The following is a 23126-nucleotide window of genomic DNA, read 5'->3' as shown; positions in this document are numbered from 1 at the left end:
CGTTATGAGACCACCCTACAGGGCCCCAGCGAGTTCCCCACCGGAAAGCAGGTAACTCTAGCCGACAACCTCGCACCTCACTTTTCATGCTGTATGAGTCTCAGAAGACAGGCGTCGTGTAGTTCATTGTGAAAAGAAATCAAAATGAGTGTTACAGAATCAACTAATGTATGTATGGTTCCTCTTTTCTCTCGCATACGGGCTTTAGTGGAATTGTAGGTTGATTTTTTCATTCATGATTGTTGTAACTTAGTCGGACAGGCTCCATTTTCCAGCCATGCGTGGCAGGCAAGATGGCGGTCGGTTTGGCTTCCTTCTGTCCTACGGTTGTAACTTTTTTAAGTTACATCGCTAGGGGGGAGGGTAATTTCTTATTATTACTATGGTAGGCTTGCCTAACGTTTACACTTTCAGCAAAAGGTGAGTTGGGGTAAGTTTTTTCATATAACATTTACGCTATATATGTTGCGCAGGAAGCTTGCATTTTCACCCTTGTTCATGATATGTTAAAGGGTAAACCTGCCTTAGCTTTTCACATAGGGTTTATCGCCCGTGCGTATTATATTTTACGTGTGTTGCATATATGTGTGTTTTTTAGACTGTACATCAGTTTCCATGATAAATGGTTCTGTTTGTTACAGTTTCACCCGTGCGTGGCATGTGCGGCAATGTTGCCACCTCAGGATTCGCACGATGTGTGCCTACGTTGTTTGGCTGTTGAACATCATGATGATCAATCGTGTGAGAACTGCCAGATTTTCTCACCAAAGACGACGAAGCGTCGTTCCGCAGACTTTTTGTTTTATACAAATCTGCTGCAGGCGGGGGGGGACTTATGGGCACAGGACCCACCATCTAAAGTGGCTAAAAGTAAGAAGAGTTCTTCTTCTTCTAGTGGGGGTGGGGGTAAGCGGGCCAAGGCGGTTAAACCTTCTTCCCTATCCCCTCCACTTCCACCACTCAATCAGAATCTGCACCCGTATGTATTAATGATTTAACATCCATATTGCAGCAACAGATGACTTCGGTTCGCTCGCTGATCTCGGACGCGATGTCCGGTCTCCGTGAGGAGATCGGCTTCCGTTCGGGAGTTGGCGGTGCTCCGAGGTCGTCTGTCGGGGGTTCCTGCCTCGGGCTCGGTCGGGGGCGGGTTCTACCCCGGAGGGTTTACCTTGAGCCTTGGCTCTGGTGACCCCTCTGCTGGTGCGCCTGTGGCTGGCCCGAGCTTTGGCTCCGGCTCAGCGCAGAGTACTAGCGTGTTGGATACGGGTCTCGTACCGTTTGCTACCAACTCACAAGCGGGGGTTTCCCGGCGCCCGGTGCTACCGGTCGGCTTCGGGGCCTTCACGTTCGCCGGGGAATCCTGTCTCCGGCAGGCTCTTCCCTGGGTCCTCGGCACCCTGGCTCAACCTCGAGCCTAGAGGTTACGGTCGGGCCAAGCGCCTTAGCTCTTATGGCTCCCCTATCTTTGTCTGTGGAACCGACTTCCGTGCTCGGGCTGACTCTGGATACCGAGAGTTACGTTGCGGGGGCGGGAGGAGGAAGCCATGGATGACGGCGGGGGCATGAGGCGTCGGGGAAGGTTCGCCGGCGCTTGGTCCGTCCCTGCGGCAAGTAAGGAGCGCATTGCGTCCTTTTGCGCGGGTGGTCGATGCCGTCAGGCGACCCGACCCGCGGAGTTTAGTCTCCGGGGGGGCGTTTGCTCGATGTCGGTCGCCGAGGCCCACTTGCGTATTTTACCGTCACTGATCAGTGAGGTTATTAACCCTCTCCTCTCAGGAGGCGGTCAACCCGATCTTCGGAGCTGAACCGGCGCTACCTGATGGGAGAGAGCTCTGACCCCGGTGGTAGGCGAGTGTATTTATGCCTCAGTCGCCCTGGGAGGTCATCTGGCCATAACCAGCGTCGTCGGCTTCGTCAGGGTCGGCGTTAGCCTCCCTTTACTTCTAACAACCAGGTGTTGAAGTCGGTCTATCGTTCCTTTGAGGAACAATACCGTAACGCCGTTCAACACCTAAAGGTTTCAGTCCACTCAGCATACCTCTCGGCCCTGCAGAGGAAGCTGGTGGACCAGGAGGGCGTGGGCGGCGGCGGTCGCCGTCCACGTTAGCGAACAGCTCCGCGGAGGTGCATTCACATCTGGCACGCTTGGCGCCATTGATGATGTCGCTAGCCAGATGATGTCTCTGATCATGGGCCTCCGTCGGTTGTGGCTGTCTGTGGCCAGATACTCACCGGCTACACAGCAGCGCTATTGTCTTTGCCGTTCAGGATGGGCTCAACCCTGTTCCGGGGGCATTGACAGTGGTCAGGGGAGGCAGCGGGCTGCGGTTAGCCAGTTTAAGGACTCTAAGCCCTTACTGGAACAACCCCTCACTGCTCGCGCCCGGCCTTCCGTCCTTGCCTCAGCTTACCCTTCCTCTTCAGGAAAGGCGCCCGAAGTGGGCGGCTCCACTTCAGGCGCGTAGAGGCAAGGGCAAGGGTAGAGGTAGGGGCAAGGCTGCCACCTCTCAGCAGCATTTTCAGAGGAAGGGGAAGTCGGCCCGGCTTCCCAGTAAGCATTCCTCCGGGCCCTTGTTGGTCCCGGCACAAGCAGTTGTTACACTGCCGACTGCGGGATTCACTGTCTCTTACCCGGCGTCCCTGTAGGCGGCCGGCTACCTCTCTTCAGCCGGGAATGGGAGAAAGCCACATCAAATCCCTGGGTCCTGTCCACACTCAGGGATGGGCATATGCCACAGTGGAAGCGAGGCCCTCCTCCTTTCTCCGGGATTAGATTGCGCCAGTGCGAACTCTCAGGAAAAGGCCGATGTTCTCCGTGCCGAGGTCCAGGCGTTGCTGGACAAGGCAGCCATCGAGGTGGTTCCGAGGGGCCAGGAAAATTTAGGGGTTTACTCAACCTATTTCCTGGTTACCAAGAAGGACAGAGGGTTCAGACCCATTCTCAATTTAAAGGGTCTGAACAGTTTGCTAGCGGTACCGTCCTTCAAGATGGAGACACTGCGGTCGGTGATCTCATCTGTGGAGGCAGGGGATTGGCTTACGTCAATCGACCTCAAGGACGCGTACCTTCATGTACCCATGCACCCCGAGTTCAGGAAATACCTCCGGTTTTCCTTCGACGGGAGGTGCTATCAGTTTCGTGTGCTCCCCTTCGGCATCTCCACGGCGCCAAGGGTGTTCACAAAACTCATGCTAGTGCCAGCTCAAGTCGCCAGGGCACAGGGCAACTTTTGTTACCCGTACCTGGACGACTGGCTGCTCAGGGCGCTTTCCACTCACTTGAGTCGGGAATCCACACAGACAGTGATGGATATTCTCACCAGGTTGGGTTGGGTCATCAACCTCAAGAAATCCGAGCTGGTTCCATCCCAGGATCTGGTTTTCTTGGGGGCGAGATTCGAGACACAGCAGGGCTTAGTCTCTCTGTCTCAGGACCGCATTTCCAAAGTACAACGGGTTGTTGTACAATTCCTTCAGTCCCCCAGGGCCTCAGCACGCGCATGGCTTCAGTTGCTAGGCAACATGGCGGCGGACGGTGGATGTAGTTTGGCGTCTTGGCGTCTGAGGATGCGCCAATTCAGCAAGCGTTAGCACAGCTGTGGTCACACTCGGGGATTCTGAGACTATCCTCCTAACTCCAGAGTGGCTTCATCCTCACCTCAGGTGGTGGACCGACACCGGGAATCTAGTCAGGGGTATCCCTCTGGAGACCCCGGTGCCTACGCTCACGATTCAGACGGGCGCCTCCCTCACAGGGTGGGGGGGGGTCCTAGGGGACCTCACAGCTTCCGGACTTTGGTCCGTGAACGAGGCGACCTTACACATCAACGTGTTAGAATTGAGAGCGGTCCGACGGGTATTCAACGCTTCATGGAACAGGTTGAACCGTGTGGTTCGTCTAGAAATGGACAATCAAACGGGCGATGTCCTATATCCTGAAGCAGGGCGGTACGGTGTCTCCGTCACTCCTCCAGGAGGCGTGGCAGTTTCTGCTGTGGTGCGACCGGTTCAACACACGGGTATTACCTGTGTATCTCCCGGGGGAGGACAACGTACGTGCAGATGCACTCTCACGTCGTATCCTGGCCCCTCACGAGTGGTTACTCGACCGGGAGATATTCGGGGCTATCTCCCAGTTGTTCGAATTCGTTCCAGGTGGATCTGTTTGCCTCTGGGGTGACGAACCAGACTCCGGTGTTTTGCTCCCGGATCCCGGATCCGGGGCGATCGCCTCCGATGCCTTCCAGCTAGATTGGGCCGGACAGGGTCCTGTGGGCGTTCCCACCGATACCTCTGATTCCCAGAGTCCTATCGCGGCTAGCCACCCAACCAGCGCGACTACTTGTGCTTCTTGCACCTCTGTGGTCGTCTCAACGCTGGTTCCCTGTAATACTCAGATCGCTAGTACAGCCTCGGTGCTGTTACCCGATGCGACGGACCTCCTATCCCAGGAAGGCCAGCCACACCGGATCCATGGATCCAGTGGGTGGCTTGGCCACTGTCAGGAGTCGCCTCCGTGCGGCGAATTCCTGCACCAGTTGCAGACACAATTCTGGCTTCGCGGAGGGATTCGACTAACTTACAGTATGAGGATAGATGGGCCTGTTATGCGCGCTGGTGTGGAAACAGAGGGATACTTGATCCCTTTTCTTCGACTGTAGTCGAAGTTTTGGAGTTTTTACAGTCTCGGTTAGAAGCCGGCCTAGCCGCGTCTACTATCCGAGGCTACTCCACAGCTATTTCAGCTTTCCACATTCCTACCGAGGGTGCCCTTTTAGGACAACACCCTCTGGTTCAGCGTTTCTTAGCAGGTGTGGACAGAGTGCGTCCGGTCGTCTGTCGGACCAGTCCACCATGGGAGCTGTCCATCGTTTTAGATTGGCTATCTAGTCCTTTCTTCTACGATAGGTCGGGATTGTCGCTTCAACTGTTAAGTTGGAAAGCGGCATTTTTGGTGGCCATTACTTCAGGTAGACGGGTGGGAGACATTCATGCTATGTCTTCAGACCCGGAGCTTACCGTTTTTCATAAGGATAGGGTAAGTATTCGCTTACCTGATTCCTACCGCCCAAAAATCGATAAAGCGTTTCATGTCACCGCTCCTATTGATTTACCTGCCTTTACGCTTCCTGCTTCGTCTGGTAGCGCAAAGCGCAGAGTACATGTGTTGGATGTACGTAAAGACACTTAAGGCGTATGTCAAGAGAACACAGTCAATCCGTAAAGATAAGCAGTTATCCTGCTGTTACGGGGGCGGTAAAGTAGGTCAACCAGTTACCACACAGACCATATCGAGGTGGATCGTGTCGGCAATATGTATGGGTTACATACACAAGGGTATGACTCCCCCAGAGGGTTTAAAGGCTCATTCGGTTCGAGCAGTTGCCACGTCCAAAGCGTATGCGGCTGCTCTGCCCATTGAGGAGATATGCTCTGCGGCTATTTGGAGCCGACCGAGAGCACGCTCATTCATTCGCCATTATCAGCTGGACAAACATTCGGCGTGAGGGTGCTCGGTTTGGCCAGACGATTCTCCACAGTGGACAGAGTAGCACGCCTCAGGCGGAGTAAGCCTTGTGGCTGATTTACTCATTGTTTTATACTGGTGTCGGGTATATTCTCCCCTATTTTGCACTGGTGAAGGTATGTGGTGGCGGTTTTATTTCCGTTCTTTTGGTATCGGTGCCTTTGGCTTCTATTTTCCATTTTTCCCGCTTGGCTGGCGGTGTGCTATGGACAGTAGTTTGTTTTGGCGAGTCCCTAGTTTTTACTCACTTCCACCAATCAGGATGGGAGGTGTAGTTTTATCTTGGGGGTGTGTACCGATTGACCAATGGGCACTAAGCTTTGACCTCCCAGGGTCCTCTTTCGCCTTAGTCACGCCCCGCCTTGATTGACATTGGCGGACACGTGACTGGGTAAGTGTGATTTCTATTTTCATACGGCTGTACTACGTTACTGCGTTCGGACCAGTGTGTCAGACAGAATGCCACTCCGGTTTTTCTGATCTTTGGGAGTCTGTTTTATGCTTATAAGTACCCCAAGGAGGACTTCTTCTGAAAAGAATTATACAAACCTGTAGAGATTATGAATTCTTTGAAGAAAGTCCTCCTTGAGGGTAGTCTCTCCCCTCCCTCCCTCATTCTGTCTGATCCGTTCAGCATGAAAAGTGAGGTGCGAGGTTGTCGGCTAGAGTTACCTGCTCTTGCCGGTAGGGGGCCCCGCTGGGGCCCTGTAGGGGTGGTCTCATAACGCAGAATGTGTTTTTTCGTTTTGTAAATATTTTTATTGAAATATAGTTACAACTGTCGTAGGTTTCAAAATGGACATTTTAATGCTTATAAGTACCCCAAGGAGGACTTTCTTCAAAGAATTCATAACCTCTACAGGTTTGTATAAATTTACTTTACATTTCAGAAAATTTAACTGCCCTCAAGCTGAGAAGGGCAAACAAGATTCTTGATGCCTTGAAAGAAGCAAAAGTGTTTGAAAGTATTCCCGCCATCTATAAGGTGAGTCGGTGGGAATCATGTAAACTGTAGAGAGTTATCTGCCCTGCCGTTGCAACCTGTACATGTCGGGGAGATTTCTGCAGCAGTCTTGAGGACAGCCATCAGCAGGGCTCCAGATAAGGGCCGTATCGGCGTATGTACGGATAAGAAATATGCATGATACGGTAGGAAATAATTTAGAAAACGTAGCAGATACGCACCACAGCAATGGTGTACGGTCTTAGAATCATTTACAGACGAATTTATCTGAAAAAAAGTATTGTTTTATTGTTTATTGACCTGTTTACACAAGAGTAGCAATGTTGTGGTGCATATATGAAACGAAACACAAGATTACTGATAGTCCATTAGCTTCCATTCAGTACTCTAAATGTACACTTAAGGTTTTCCAGTACTCAATATTGAACAAATAAGGAGTACGTACTCCTGATGTTGAAAAATTATCTGGAGCCCTGCATCAGTATATTTAGTATTGATGTAACTCTTCTCTATATATGTATTAACTGTAATGTGGAGTGTGTGCATGCATGCATCTGTGCATGTATGTATGTTTGTGTGTGCACTTGTATGTGCACATCTGTGCCTGTGTGTGCATTCATAACCACTGTGTGTGTGTTTATGTGTGCATGGCTCTGTGTTTGCCTGTGTATATGTGCATGTGTGTGTCTGTGTGATTCTGTGTATGTGTGTAAGAGGCGATGGGGTAGCCTAATGGTTAAAATGTTCGCTTATCACACCAAAGACCCGGGTTCGATTTCCAACATGAGTACAATGTGTGCAGCCTATTTCTGGTGTCCCCCGCCATGATATTGCTGGAATATTGCTAAAAGAGGCGTAGAACTAAACTCACTCACTCACTGTATGTGCAGTTTTCTGTGCCTCTGCGTGCCTGCTTGTGTCTGTGCCTGTCTGTATGATTCTCTGTATGTGTGTCTGTGTACTACTTGTCAATAACTAACATACATATATATATATATACACTGACATATAGTCACGTTGGTGGATCCTGACCTGAGTTGACGATGTTGCTAGATGCTGCTGATGACAGAGGCAGAAGAGGGATGTACAGAGAGGATGGACAGGAAGACGATGACCCAACTCATCAACTGGCTCAAAGCTAGCGGCAAGATCAAGATTATGAAGTCGATTGTTCAGCAAGAGGACCAGGTCCTTGAGGTTTGGGAACAAATCATTTTTAACTTTTCGACATGGATGAAAAAAAGAACAGCTGTACGAAACAGTTGTTTGATAAAAGGGTTTCACTGTACACCAAATAGTGTGTCATGCTCCTAAAAAAAGTGTCTTTTGATGCCTTGGACTCCATAATTTATCGACCAACTTTTCCAGGACTCAAAAATGTGTAGCCAATGTAACGTCTCTGTTGATTACTACAGTACTGAGATCACAGTTTTGGGGATAAATAAATTCCGTCTGATTGTGTGTATGTTGTGGTTAGTTTTGGTTCAACTTCTTGTTTGTATATTCAGCTCTATGTATTAATAGTTAGTGAAACTTTCGTTGATGCAAGATTGATCTGATACAGTTGAAGCTAGTGTGGAATAATATCCAGAGTACACTGGAATTTGAGTTTAATGACGTGCTTGATCAACTCGAGTTGATTAATGTTCTCATTCCTCTGGAGTTTGTTTGTAATAATGGTTTAATAACCTACAGTTGATGCACACTTGTTCTCATTCCTCTGGAGTTTGTGGGTAATAATGGTCTGATAACCGACTAGGGGTGTCGCGATACGCGAATGTATCGATGTATCGATACATTCTTACTGACGATACGATACGCGATACATGCTTGCGTGTATCGATTCCTATTTCAAAACTTTATCGATTCAAATTTTTATGCTATATCCATCTCTTTCAATGTCTTGATAGTAAAATTATACGAGACTGCTCCGATAAATAGATGTAGCTAGCTTTACTTAAAAAATAGGTTGGAAACTAACAGCTTTTGTGATTGGCTAGATTATTTTGATGGACCAATCAGCGAGCGCGTATGTTGCCGGTAAGGTAATGCTGTGGTGCGGGAGTGACAAAACTGAAGTGAGTGCATGGATTTCTCAACTAGAGATTTCGAGACTCCCACTGGGAGTAAATTCAAGTCTCACGTGTGGAAACATTTCTGTTTCCCAGTCTATTATGAGGATGGCCAACGAAAAGTGAGTCGAGAAAAGACAATGTGTCATATTTGCAAGACATTGGTTGGATATAGTGGGAATACGACAAACATGCAAGTCCACCTCACTAGACATCACCCGACTGTCAAAATTGATTCTGAAAGGAAACCACTCAAGAGAACACTTGAACAGAGGACTTTGGGCTCCTTTTCACATTATGCTTTCAATTCCGAACGTCACAAGCTCATCACACGACAAATTGCGATGTTTATTGCCAGAGATCTGAGACCATTTTCAACAGTGGAGAATGATTCTTTCGTTGAACTGTTAAGAGTTCTAGAACCAAAATACAATGTGCCAGGGAGGACATATTTTACTGGAAAGGTTGTTCCTGAACTGTACAAGGAATGCAAGATGGAAGTGGAGAATGGTCTGAGAAAAGCAACAGCTGTTGCTATAACAACAGATGGGTGGACGTCAAGGGCCACAGAGAGCTACATAACTGTCACATGTCACTACATTTCAGGTGAGTCAACAATGTTCTGCAAACCAATGCCATTTATGAATCTCACACTGGAGCCAATGTTGGAGAGATTCTGTCTGATGCAGTAAAGGAATGGAAACTGGAGAGATCTGAACCTGTTGTTTGTGTAACAGATAATGCTGCCAACATGACAGTCGCTGTAAAAGAGGCCGGGTTAAAACATGTGAAATGTTTTGCTCACACAATCAATCTTGCATCCCAAAAAGGTCTCAAAGTCGACACAGTGTGTAGAGTTCTGTAAAAAGTCAGGCGAATTGTCGGTTTCTTCCACCGTAGTTCTACTGCCACTGCCCTGCTGAGAGAAAAACAAAAAATGTTGCAACTGCCAGAGCATAAGTTGATCCAAGATGTCTGCACGAGGTGGAACAGCAGTTTTGATATGATTGATAGGTTCATTGAACAACAACCTGCTATCCTTGCTGTCCTGATGTCAAAACAGGTCCGAAAGACTGAAAAGGATCTTGGTTTGTCAGACACTGAGCTATGCAATGCTGAAGACCTTGTGGGAATCCTCAAGCCCATGAAAACTATTACCACTATCCTGTGTGATGAGAAACACCCAACTATATCCCTGATATTCCCACTGAAGGAGAAAATCCTCAACATGACACAAGCAGTAGAGACTGACTCAGCTTTCATACGCAGTGTCAAGACTGCAATATCAGAAGATATATCCAAGCGATACATTGATGGGCAAGATCTGCTGCTTCAAGCGTCAGCTATGGATCCAAGGTTCCGTTCTCTGCCTCATGTTGATGATGCCAGACGACTTGCTGTATTTGGTGCCATTATTGCAAAGACTGCAGCTCTGGCTGATTCTGATTCTGGCAAGGTAATGTAACTTACAATTTAAACAATATAAATATTAAATCATCATTCCAAGAAACATGTTTTTTTGCTTTATTGCCATTCTTATAAAATCTAATTTGTTGAAATGCATATATTATAGATTTTCTCAAAATCAACATCACCAAAAGAAAAAGTGAACCTGACAACCTCAAATCCTCGAATCTGAAGATTTCAACAAGTTACAAAAGTTAATTTGGGTTGTCAAATGTGAAGTATAATGATAAATGATAAAGCTACAGTCTAGTGGTGTGGAACTTTTTATTTTTGTAGGTGGAGGTGAAAACTGAAAATGATGAAGCCAGTGGGTCCATGGAACCAGAGAATGGTCTGCCCCAACTTCCTGAGGCCAGTGATCTGAAACAAAGTGTGACACCAGATGTGAAGGAAGAAAACACCTCTGCAATGGATGACCTATTCGGTGATGTCTTTGTCACTCATGTGCAGACAGCTAAGTCCTCATATGCCAGGGTAGAGGAAGAGGTCAGCACCTACAAGGCTGAGGATTGTATTCCCCTCAATTCAGACCCATTACAGTGGTGGCAGGAAAATGAACAGAAATTTCCTTTGCTGTCCAAATTAGCAAGATGCATTTTGTGTGTGCCAGGAACATCTGTTCCAAGTGAGCGTGTATTTTCAACAGCAGGCGATATAGTCACAGCTCAGAGAGCTACACTGAGGCCTGAAAACGTCAACATGTTGATTTTCCTGAAGAAAAACCTCAGGAAGTGAAGTGATCAATGTGATGAATGATTACAATGTGTTGTGAATTATGATCCTGTTAACTGTTGCAGTACAAAATTCAAATAACTGTTGGTTGATTTTGTCAAATCTGACACTGGAGGCCTGGCTTAAGGCTGAATGTTTCATCATTAAATACTAATGATGATTATTTTTTTTATTAGTTTATTTATCTGCTGTGATAACAGTTTATCATTTGTCACTTGTGACAATTGTGACTTGACTGACTTGCTGGGGCAATATATTCAGTGCATTTATTCTATACTTGATGTGATGTGACATAGGAAAGTACTGAAGAATACCAAAACAGAAACATTTGGAGATGGTGGTTATACTACTTTTTATTTTTTTAAAGTTAAGTTGATTCATGTAAATTGTCATGAACATAAAGCATATTTATTATTTAACAACTGTTTTCCATTGAGTCAATTGACACTAAGCTGATTGCTTAGTACTGGGAAGTATTATTTTTCATTTTATGTGTTTTTGTGACACAGTATAAGATCAGTGATATTACTTGTGACTTATTCAAAGTTTATACTTAACAGTCTTGCTGCCAGATGCTGGTACAGATCATTTTTTTTTTTTTTTAATTTGAAACTGGAGACAACTGGAAGTGTTATTTCCACAGTTACCAAATTTACACTGATAATATTGATACATTTTATTTTATCATGAATCATGATGATAATGATGACAAGAATACCTGTCAAGTTGGGCATATTAAAGGGAACCTTGTGACTTGAGTTGTTAGTTTTGCTTGTTACAAGAATTTATTAGTGAAGTATCTCAGATTTATATCCCTCTTTTAGCAGCCTTCCGCAAAATGGCGTGAAAATTATGTATCGCGATACGTATCGTATCGTGACCTTAAAATCGTGATACGTATCGTATCGTGAGGTTGGTGTATCGTGACACCCCTATAACCGACAGTTGATGCTCACTTATTCTTATTCAGCTGGAGTTTGTGTGTAATAATGCTCTGATAACAGACAGTTGATGCTCACTTATTCTGATTCAGCTGGAGTCTGTGTGTAATAGTGGTCTGATAACCTACAGTTGATGCTCACTTATTCTTATTCAGCTGGAGTTTGTGTGTAATAATGCTCTGATAACAGACAGTTGATGCTCACTTATTCTGATTCAGCTGGAGTCTGTGTGTAATAGTGGTCTGATAACCTACAGTTGATGCTCACTTATTCTGATTCAGCTGAAGTCTGTGTGTAATAGTGGTCAGATAACCTACAGTTGATGCTCACTTATTCTGCTTCAGCTGGAGTTTGTGTATAATAGTGGTCTGATAACCTACAGTTGATGCTCACTTGTTCTGATTCAGCTGGAGTTTGTGTGTAATAGTGGTCTGATAACCTACAGTTGATGCTCACTTGTTCTGATTCAGCTGGAGTCTGTGTGTAAGAGTGGTCTGATAACCTACAGTTGATGCTCACTTATTCTGATTCAGCTGGAGTATGTGTGTAATAGTGCTCTGATAACCTACAGTTGATGCTCACTTGTTCTGATTCAGCTGGAGTATGTGTGTAATAGTGGTCTGATAACCTACAGTTGATGCTCACGTGTTCTGATACAGCTGGAGTTTGTGTGTAATAGTGGTCTGATAACCTACAGTTGATGCTCACTTGTTCTGCTTCAGCTGGAGTATGTGTGTAATAGTGGTCTGATAACCTACAGTTGATGCCCACTTATTCGTATTCAGCTGGAGTATGTGTGTAATAATGGTCTGATAACCTACAGTTGATGCTCACTTGTTCTGATTCAACTGGAGTTTGTGTGTAATAATGGTCTGATAACCTACAGTTGATGCTCACTTGTTCTGATTCAGCTGGAGTTTGTGTGTTCGCCTGACGTGCAGCCACAGGACCAGATAATCAAAACCTTCATCGACCATGCCAAGATGAAAAACTTCGGGATGAAGAAGAAACATGGCAGCAAGTCGTCAAGGAGTGATCCAACACTGGTATGTTTGTCATTACATGTGCTGTGAAAGACTCGCAAGGTCTGTCTGCCTCATGTGATCTCTGATTAACACAGGCATAAAAGAAATGAAACTGGTAGTTTTTATGAACAATCCCTTGGCTATTTGCAGCATCTGCCACCAGATCTTCCCCAGAGTCTTCGAGAGAGCATAATGAAGTTCCTCGAGTATCGCAGCAAGGTGAAGGTGGAGGAGATGGTGTATGACCCGGTACTGTACACACTTATACTAAATAATAAATGAGCTAGGACCTAAAAATTATTTGTTCTGAAAAACTAAGAGCTTTAGTTCATTAAGCAATCTGCACTACCTGCACTAAGGTTTTTGTACATAGTTTACTGTCACCTTGATAGAGGAAATGCAGAAATTCAATTCAATGTTAACATAAAACTTGAACCTCCAACCTATTCGTCATGTGACATAACATTAGCAGTGGAATATGGATGGCGTCATGTCATATTGTTTTCAACAGCTAAGCAGTATGATGTCATATCTCAACTGAATAATCACATTTGAGAATCATTGTGATCCACGTGTAAATATCACTTACAGCACCTGATTATTATATACTGATGAGTAATACAAACTTTGTATAAATGTTTGATTGTTATGAAACTTTGCACTGCATAAATGGCTCGCCCCATCTACAGCCTGTACTATTTCATATGCTATCAATGTGTGAGTGAGTGGGTATGGTTTTACCCCTCTTTTATCAATATTCCCGCAATATCACAGCGGGGAACACCAGAAATGGGTTACACACCAGTGTTTGAAATTAACATCAGTCCTTAACCCCGAAGCCAAATGAAAACCGCTCAGACCTACAGCTTTTGTTTTCTGCAGGTCCTTATGGCCGACTGCTTTTTCAGAAAATATCATTCAGTAATTTCTAGCTTTTTATCTCAGTCACCAGCTGTTGTCTGTAAGTGAAACAAGTATCATTTTCAAGGAAGCAATTTAGATTCCTGAGATATGATATTGTAACCTCGAACAAGTTATCCGAATGCATTGCAAACTCCATACACTGACAGGGTATCACTTTCAGTTCATTTACGATGGTAGACGTTATATGGTGGTGTACAGAGTTTTGACATCGTGTTTCCTGTTAGTCTACTGTCAGAACTCTTGAACTCAGTTTGTTAGTTGTCATATTTTTTTGTTTGCTGGGAATTACTTATTGTGGCTAAAATATAGGGCTACACGTTCTGATCAGGACCCACAACTTTTAATGGTTCTGGGTCCTTAGGGCCTGCAGCTTTTCAAGGTTAAGGGCAAACACCGCTACACACATTGTACCCATGTGGGGAATTGAACCCGAACCAAGGAACGCTTTAACAACTAGTCTACCCTGCTCCCCACTATCAGTGAGAGCCAGTTTGTTTCTTGGTTTTAGTTCTCTGTTTAGTCTGCAGTAGGAATTAAGGCTGTTACGATTCACTCGCATATTCGGTGAATCGAATCAAAGCCCCTCGGGAATTCAATTTGTTATTCAAGGTCACCAGAACCGAATATTAATGAATATTTATGATTTTTTTAAGGGAGTGTGTTTTACTTGAACCCTTATGTCCTTTTTCAACGTGAGATATGCAAGAATGGAATATGTACTAGCCTTGCAGTAGCGCAAGTCATGTTAGTTTGCCAAGGCCTCACATGGTAGTCAGATATAACTATCACATACCAAATTTGAGTGTCATGAGATCACTGGTTATTGCTGTGACAAATTAACATATTGTACATCAATCACTTAACTACAATATTGTATTCGTGAATAATTATTCGTATTCGTTACCCAATACAGTGATACCTCGGATACCCTGACCCCAGATTTCCGGAAACCTCACCTTCCGGTCAATTTTTAGAAAAAAACAATCTCTTACGTTATAAAAGTGACGTTTCCGTTTCCGGACGGTACATTTTACAAACAAACCGGCTAAATCAACACAAAATTTACTCACCTATCCGCATGAAGCTTTGATCCACCGCTAACCGTGTGAAGGGAAGCGCGAGAGTCCCAAGTGTTTTGACACGAGACATCATCTGCTAATCCGGATCAAGGTATTGGTGGTGATTAGAAGGCCTAGCTGACACTGAGTTAACCATTGAGTTCTAACTGTTAAGTTGTTTATTCAGTCAAAGCAATAAAAGTGCAGTGTGTCGATATTCAAGTCAGTTGGTTTTTCAGTTGATCACCAAATGGCTAGTCAACCTACTAAACGCAAGCGCTACGCAGTGACAGCCAAGGAAAAGAAAGAGATATGTCTTTACAAAGAACAAAATCCCAAAGTAAGCTTAGATAACATAAGCAAACATTTTGGACCAGTATTTGGACATGTGATTGGAAAGTCGACGATCGTCGACATAATCAAGTAAAAACATAAATGGCTGGGCACACCAGACAATTCTTCGGACCTGTCCCGATCAAGAAATGCCAAACATCAGAAACTCGAAGAAGCTGTTTATCTGTGGCTCAGCGATGTTGCAAGTCGAAATGTGCCGGTAAATGATAAAATGCTGACAGAAAAGGCAAGAGAAATCGGGGAAAAGTTAAATGTTGTGGACTTTGCATATTCTCGGGGATGGCTTTCACGCTTCAAGTCACGTTATCACATTTCCAAAAAGATCTATCAAAGGGAGGCTGCTAGTGCTGATAAAGATGCAGTTGTGAAAGGGAGAGTGGACCTGAAGAAAGTTTTGGACACTTTTGAACATGATGATATTTTTAACTTAGATGAGACTGGTCTCTTCTACAAGTTGGGTCCAAATTATACTTTGGCTTCGAAACCAGTTGCAGGAACGAAAAGATCCAAAGAAAGAGTAACTGTAGCGTTGTGTGCCAATGCAACTGGGTCTGTTAAAATAAAACCCTTTGTTATTGGCAAATCAAGACGACCACGTTGCTTCGGAAGAGATTTCAACCCCGAAGTGTATGCTCGCTACCGATTTAACACAAAAGCCTGGATGACATCTGACCTGTTCAGCGATTGGCTGATCTACTTTGATAGACAGATGAGGTCGCGTGGTAGGCGTGTCATACTGCTTTTAGACAATGCCGCTAGTCACAACTGTGCTAATGTGAAATTATCATAAACGTTTTGGATTTTCCTTGAGGTGTATGAAAACCAAAAATCCAGATATCCGGATATTCAATTAACCGGACGATTTACGTAAAAACGAATGTGTCCGGATATCTGAGGTCTCACTGTATTCGTGATGATATATTCGCCATGTAATGTACTCGTTGAAGCCCCAGGAGGAATGTTTGGTGATGGCATGGTCTTGTTTCAGAGCGCCTACGTGAAATACAACTTCTTGCCGAAGGTGAAGCGTCACAAGATGGTGTACGAGTACCTCCACTATCTCCTGTATGGCTACGCTGGACGCCTTGTTGATCAGTCCGATTCTACCGAGGCCTCAGCTCTGAGTCAGGATGACGAGTCCGGGGATGCTGGAGTGAAGGTACACACAACGGCTGACTATTAGGGCTATTTTCACTATTATGATTGTTCTGCAATGGTACCCACACTATTGCAATAACACTGTGACAGTTGTCAACTATTGTAATAGTATTAAGCCAGTTATATGTCATGATAATTATTTGAATCATTGTAGCAGAAAATGAAGAATTAACTGATGACATTTTCAAATTCGGCTATTTTCCTCCTGTCATCATTTTCAGACCAAAGGGAGGTAACTCTGATTTGAAGCACGATCCTTGTGAATAAACACATAGGGGGAAGGTTAAAAAAATGAATGTTTGTTATGTTTGCAACTAATTGCAAGTATGAAAATATCATGATGCATGCTATTCACAAAGCTATATTACTCCTTTCAAGATAAGCTGGTGGTCAACTCAGTGCTTCTGTCACATCTATAGTCCATTTGGCTCAAAAGCGGACCGATGAATTGCAATCTAACTCGAAAACTAATAAACATAAAATACTCAATGAAACGCTGATCATAATCAAAACATCATACCCACTCTGTGAGGTTTTTGCAGAATTTTTGTCCTAAAAACTGCACATGTATTTTTTTATCTGTTTCAAACTTTTAGCAGTGTATATTTTAATAAACTCTTTTCATAACATGAAATAGTTCATGTTTATTGGGTAAACATCCTGAAATGAAAAGTAATATTTCAAATCTCACCATCCTTGATTTCACCCATCAGTCGGACGAGCAGAATTTCCAGTCTGTCTATGAACAGATTGAAGCCATGAAGGAACCGCCATTGTTTCTGGATGAGTTGTTATGGAAACGGTATCTGGCACCACTAAGGTCAAATCATGGTAAGTAGTCTGTTACAAGAAAAGTGTTATGGTAATATGGTAATTTTGATTACAGTAAGATGTTTCAATTTGGAGATAAACATCATGTGTTGGCCAATTTCCGGGTGTTATTGAGTATTTGAAGCACAGGAATATTTCATTTGAAACCTCCGGCTGACGCCGTCGGTTCCAAATTAATTCCCGTGCTTCAAATACTCAATAACACCCGGAAATTGGCCAACACATGATGTTTATCGACATTGTAAACACAAAAGTAAACCAAAAGGTCCACACACGTTTTTGTGTCTGCACTCATTAACATCGTGTATGGGTACAGCAGTGAAATGTCATCAGCCGGCCGTTTCGCCTGTCTCCCATGGTAGCATCCAGAACTGCTCATTTGTGACGTCATTCGGACTTTACGTCACAATATGATTTTAATGATGTCATCACAGCTGACGACGTAACAATACAATGGTGTGAGCGATGTTTGTATGTATTAATACGCAGTGAATTTCCGAGAATCGAATACCATTTGATCACGTTTTTCAACCAATCAGATTAAAGAACACAGTGACTTTGGGTTTACAATGTATATTTGTATATGCTTGTGAAAAATTCCACAAATATACAGGATCTTGAAAGAACATGTAATGCTGACAGATTGTGTTTGTTTGTTTGCAGGACACGGCCAGGGCTGGTTTCTGATGAGTGATGTGCTTGTGTTGATGCCACTGGTGGTCTTCTGTCAGGTTGTCAGTCTGCCGTACAAGGTCAGACATACGGGTGGCTGTTGAGGGAGAAGCAACTATTGCGATAGCTATAGTCTATTGCAACATACTATTACGATAGCGATAGTCTATTGCAACATACTATTACGATAGCGATAGTCTATTGCAACATACTATTACGATAGCGATAGTCTATTGCAACATACTATTACGATAGCGATAGTCTATTGCAACATACTATTACGATAGCGATAGTCTATTGCAACATACTATTACGATAGCGATAGTCTATTGCAACATACTATTACGATAGCGATAGTCTATTGCAACATACTATTACGATAGCGATAGTCTATTGCAACATACTATTACGATAGCTATAGTCTATTGCAACATACTATTACGATAGCGATAGTCTATTGTGACCAACAATTGCAGTACTTGCAATAGTATTTTTCTCTTTGAATTGACTCATTTGAACTTATTTCCCATTAACTGTTTACTTGATAAGGGTTTCAAGTTTCTTGTCTCTTTCAGTAACTGACAAGAAACTTGAAACCCTGATCAAGTAAACAGTTAAAACATAAACTTATTGTTATTAGCAATTTCAAACTCCCAGTCGCACGCCGTGTTTGCCACCATGTTTGGTAACAGGGGCAGATAACTCTAAATCAAAGTGAGTGAATCTGGTACTTCCTGTATTTTGCGCTGCACATTTATCAACAGAAGTCAGTTACTGACTTACTGTGATGTTGCTGGAATATTGCTAAAAGCAGTGTAAAACCAAACTCAGTCAGTCAGTCTGTCAAATGTAAAACACTTTTCCTCATTCATTGGTGAAGTTGCGTCACATGATCAAAGCTGTTAAACTGGTAAAGCTCTTTATGGCATGTTTTGGCTGACTCCCTTTTACACAGTGTGTTGTCGTACTTGAAGAGCTGTGCAGAGTTGTTTCCCTTTGTTGTTCCAGGATTTAGTGCCTCAGCTTAGACTTGACATCCTTATGGTTTTCATCACCATGTAATGTTGCACTAAGCCTACCTGACCGCCATATTGATCTATGGTATAGAGCTTCCCCCCAGATAGGATAGAGGAAGTTTGGTGGTGACATCCCTTGCCGGATCATAACTATAGTTATTGAAAGATTGTTTGTCCAAATTCCAGATTCACCCTGTTTCAGTGGTAAATGTCAAGAACCTGCATCGTCTTTGTAGACACATCACTGTTTCTCAATTGCGTAGATCTAAGCTCATGCTGTTGATCACTGGATTGTTTGGTGCAGACTCGATTATTTGCAGACCCTCACCATATAGCTGGAATATTGCTGAGTGCGGGGTAAAAACAAATAAAAACAAGGACCTTCAAGCCACTCCATCCGATGTGAAGTTGATATAACTTAAATTAAAAGTTCAAAGTTAGTTGACAATAAACTTACCCCAACTCAACTTACTGACACTCTCAGTCCATCGCAGCTTACTCTTAATGTATTTACAGATTGATGGTCTGCTGGAGTTGCTGGACCACCCCAAGAAGCGGTTCTACCCGGTTGTGTGCCTCCCGCCGGCCATCAGACAGCAGGTACTCTTTGCACGGCGCTACACACAGTCCTTCCACGATAGCTGCTACCAGCTCTGCCTGATGGGTCTGCTGTCATTTGGGCCGCAAGTCTTCAAAGACAAGGACAAGGTGATTTGTATTTTCCTGTCAAATAAAGGTGTTGAACTTAGGTTTAGTCAGTGGGGTGGCCCAGTGGTTAAAACGTGGGTACAATTTGTGAAGCCCGTCTCTGGTGTCTCCCACAGTGATATTGCTGGAATATTGCTAAAAGCAGCGTAAAGCTAAACTCACTGACGCCCTCATTTATTTTCTATCCTCCTACCATTTGATACACTTCGAGGAGATGGGGTAGCCTAGTAGTTTAAGTGTTCCCTCAACCTGCTTTCAACCTGCTAACGCGCCCTCGGGTTTTTCCTATGGCAAAGGCCTCTCTTTGCTAGAAGGCCCAAGGGTGAGAGTGTTATCCTTAACTTAACTCACTGCCACATAACACTGGTCAATGACAACCTTAATGGATAGGTACATTCAGGGAGTAGCAAGTCACTTGAATTTTTAACTTGTCCACTGATATCCAAATTGGGAACCACCATGGCTCACAGTCTGACAGGGTCAGAAACCTGGGCATGTTTACTTGCATCAGTGCTCACAGAAATACCATTGCTTCCCTGCAGTGTTTTGCGTTCCTACACAAGAAGGCTCTCCTGTTCGACACCAGGACATCCATCATTGCCTACTGCAAGACCACCCCTGAATTTGAAATACCCTTCAAGGAACAGTACTACACTCTCGACACAGATGAGGATGTGCACACTTACTGGTGTGACATGGAGGTCACAGCCCTCAACTCCAACCTTGGTTACAAGGGAGGTAAGTGCTGTGGATGTAGTTGTTGGTGTTGTAGACATAGGTGTTGGTATTGTGGATGTTGTTGTGTGTTGTGGATGTTGTTGTTGGTAGATGTTGGTGTTGTGGGTGGTGGTGGTGTGGATGTTGGTGGTGGTGTTGTGGATGTTGGTGTTGTTGGTGGTGGTGTGGATGTTGGTGGTGTGGATGTTGGTGGTGGTTGTGTGGATGTTGTTGGTGTAGTGGATGTTGATGTTGGTGGTGGTGGTGTGGTTGTTGGTGGTGGTGTTGTGGATGTTGGTGGTGGTGGTGTGGATGTTGGTGGTGGTGGTGTGGATGTTGTTGGTGTTGGCATTGTAGATGTTGGTGTTGTGGGTGTCGTTGTTGGTGTTGTAGATGTTGGTGTTGTGGATGTTGTTGGTGTTGTGGATGTTGTTGTTGGTGTTGTGGATGTTGTTGGTGTTGTAGATGTAGTTGATGTCGTAGATGTTGGTGTTTTGGATGTTGGTGTCGTGGATGTTGTAGGTGTTGTTGTTGGTGTTTTGGGTGTTGGTGTTGTGGATGTTGTAGGTGTTGTTGGTGTTTTGGATGTTGGTGTCGTGGATGTTGTAGGTGTTGTAGATGTTGTTGGTGTTTTGGATGTTGGTGTTGGTGTCGTGGATGTTGTAGGTGTTGTAGATGTTGTTGGTGTTTTGGATGTTGGTGTTGGTGTCGTGGATGTTGTAGGTGTTGTAGATGTTGTTGGTGTTTTGGATGTTGGTGTTGGTGTTGTAGGTGTTGTAGATGTTGTTGGTGTTGTTGGTGTTTTGGATGTTGGTGGTGCAGATATAGTTGTTGGTGTCGTGGATGTTGTAGGTGTTGTGGATGTTGTTAATATTGTGGATGTTGGTGTTTTGGATGTTGTTGTTGGTGTTGTGGATGTTGTTGTTGGTGTTGTGGATGTTGTTGTTGGTGTTGTGGATGTTGTTGGTGTTGTGGATGTTGTTGTTGGTGTTGTGGATGTTGTTGGTGTTGTGGATGTTGTTAATATTGTGGATGTTGGTGTTTTGGATGTTGTTGTTGGTGTTTTGGATGTTGTTGTTGGTGTTGTGGGTGTTGTGGATGTTGTTGGTGTCGTGGATGTTGTAGGTGTTGTGGATGTTGTTAATATTGTGGATGTTGGTGTTTTGGATGTTGTTGTTGGTGTTGTGGATGTTGTTGTTGGTGTTGTGGATGTTGTTGGTGTTTGGGATGTTGTTGTTGGTGTTGTGGATGTTGTAGGTATTGTGGATGTTGTTAATATTGTGGATGTTGGTGTTTTGGATGTTGTTGTTGGTGTTGTGGATGTTGTTGTTGGTGTTGTGGATGTTGTTGGTGTTTGGGATGTTGTTGTTGGTGTTGTGGAGTAGTTTTTGGTGTTGTAGACATAGTCACACCAAAGGCCTGGGTTCGATTCCTAACACGGGTACAGGACAAAAGTCACGACACATCATATGCAAATTAGCTTGTGGCAGTGGTGTCATGTTAAGTCATCAAGGGACGGTGGGGTAGCCTAGTGGTTAAAGCGTTCACTTGTCACACCGAAGGCCCGGGTTCGATTCCCCACATGGGTACAATGTGTGAAGCCCATTTCGGGTGTCCCCCGCTGTGATATTGCTGGAATATTGCTAAAAGCAGCATAATACCCAACTCACTCACTCATTACATCATCACTGCACTGAAGTATGACATTTCCTGGTGTACAATCTCATTCTCCCCATACTCCAGTACTGGACAACGAAGACGACACAGAGCCCAGCTTTTCTCTGGTGGACGCCCTGACTAACGTCAAGTTCCAGGAGGACCCCCCAACCCCTTATCTCCCGGGGGACAGGCGTGGCGCAGCAGGCTTCGACTCCAGTTTGTTTCTGTAAGTTCATTGATACACACTCAAGAGTTACGACACTCAGACAGGTGGGTAGGTAGTTTGTAATATTACCCATAACGGCTGAATGACCAGTATTGACTTCCGACAGTTTCAACGTTTGCATGACTGACCCATTTGTCTAAATTCACTGTAAAGAGTTTCCTGTTTTGATGGTGCCAGAAGTCCATGATTGTTGGTTTGAAGCCTGGTTTGGTGCAGTTGTGTTTCTGTGTTTGTTAGAACCATGCTCAAGGGTTATATAGATGTCTGAGATCTGCACACTGTGCTAATAGTTTCCAAATTTTCCTAGCCAATTAGGCTAGCTATGCCTGAAAAATAATTCACTAGCCTGAAATTTGAATGTAGAAACTAAGCAAAAGATTTCAAAAAGGTAAAATACCATTAAAAAAAATAAATAAGAAAACACATGTCTGAATTTCCTAAATATTTTGTTTATGCTCAAATAACTTAAACAAGCCATCATTAAGCTGTTAATATGATGAACATTTTTATCAGGCCATAATTTTGCATGATTTAAAAGTGTATTATTACAAGTCGGAGAGAATGATTTATTTACAAAATGACCCCATGAAAATTCACTAGCCAGTCGGGCCAGTGACTATGGAGATTTACTGTCCCGACTGGATTTTTACTAGCTACATGCTAGCGGGCTAGTGGCTGTGGCTATTTCGCACGCTGGATCTGCATCACGTTTGACTTTCCTCCCACAATTAAGCTGACAGTCTGTGCTATAACTGGAATACTGTTTAAGGCCATGTTAATCCCACCTCATGAACCCAACTCACTCACTCATCCCACATCAAACTTACACTCTGTGAACCCGTGAAGGTGCAGGTTAGAATATTGGCCTTAAGTAACCCATGCTTGTCATAAGAAGGGATCGGGTTGTCAGGCTCACTGACTTGGTTGACACATGTCATCGGTTCCCAATTACGCAGATCGATGCTCATGCTGTTGATCACTGGATTGTCTGGTCCAGACTCGATTATTTACAGACCGTCGCCATATAGCTGGAATATTGCTGAGTGTGGCGTAGAACTAACCTGACTCACTC

The 23126-nt window shown here is 44.3% G+C and overlaps 2 protein-coding genes and 1 long non-coding RNA gene across 3 annotated transcripts in view; 2 read left to right on the top strand and 1 right to left on the bottom strand.

Annotated features, from left to right (window-relative positions):
- Positions 1-23126, top strand: part of LOC124291896 (general transcription factor 3C polypeptide 1-like) — a 308102-nt gene that overhangs the window by 12600 nt on the left and 272376 nt on the right. Inside the window, exons 6-15 of the mRNA XM_046728963.1 lie at positions 6421-6515; positions 7548-7691; positions 12618-12752; positions 12882-12980; positions 16056-16226; positions 16939-17056; positions 17720-17808; positions 19261-19452; positions 19995-20190; positions 21913-22054. Coding sequence (XP_046584919.1) covers positions 6421-6515; positions 7548-7691; positions 12618-12752; positions 12882-12980; positions 16056-16226; positions 16939-17056; positions 17720-17808; positions 19261-19452; positions 19995-20190; positions 21913-22054 — 1381 coding nt within the window. The remainder of the gene's footprint in view (positions 1-6420; positions 6516-7547; positions 7692-12617; positions 12753-12881; positions 12981-16055; positions 16227-16938; positions 17057-17719; positions 17809-19260; positions 19453-19994; positions 20191-21912; positions 22055-23126) is intronic.
- Positions 9182-11523, top strand: LOC124291898 (E3 SUMO-protein ligase ZBED1-like). The gene is made up of 2 exons (XM_046728967.1): positions 9182-10022; positions 10310-11523. The coding sequence occupies exons 1-2, from the start codon at positions 9504-9506 to the stop codon at positions 10766-10768; spliced, it is 978 nt and encodes a 325-aa protein (XP_046584923.1). The 5' UTR covers positions 9182-9503; the 3' UTR covers positions 10769-11523.
- Positions 9370-17902, bottom strand: LOC124291899. Its single transcript, XR_006902309.1, has 3 exons — positions 17820-17902; positions 10532-10535; positions 9370-9380 (listed from the first exon to the last, which is right to left on the bottom strand). It is a non-coding gene; the product is annotated as an uncharacterized LOC124291899 (long non-coding RNA).

Source organism: Haliotis rubra, unplaced genomic scaffold (genome assembly GCF_003918875.1).
Source record: "Haliotis rubra isolate DU_JTF1 unplaced genomic scaffold, ASM391887v1 Scf501, whole genome shotgun sequence".
Classification (NCBI taxonomy): domain Eukaryota; kingdom Metazoa; phylum Mollusca; class Gastropoda; order Lepetellida; family Haliotidae; genus Haliotis; species Haliotis rubra.
Note: the sequence above shows the minus strand (reverse complement) of the source record. Positions and strands in the feature narration are given on the sequence as shown.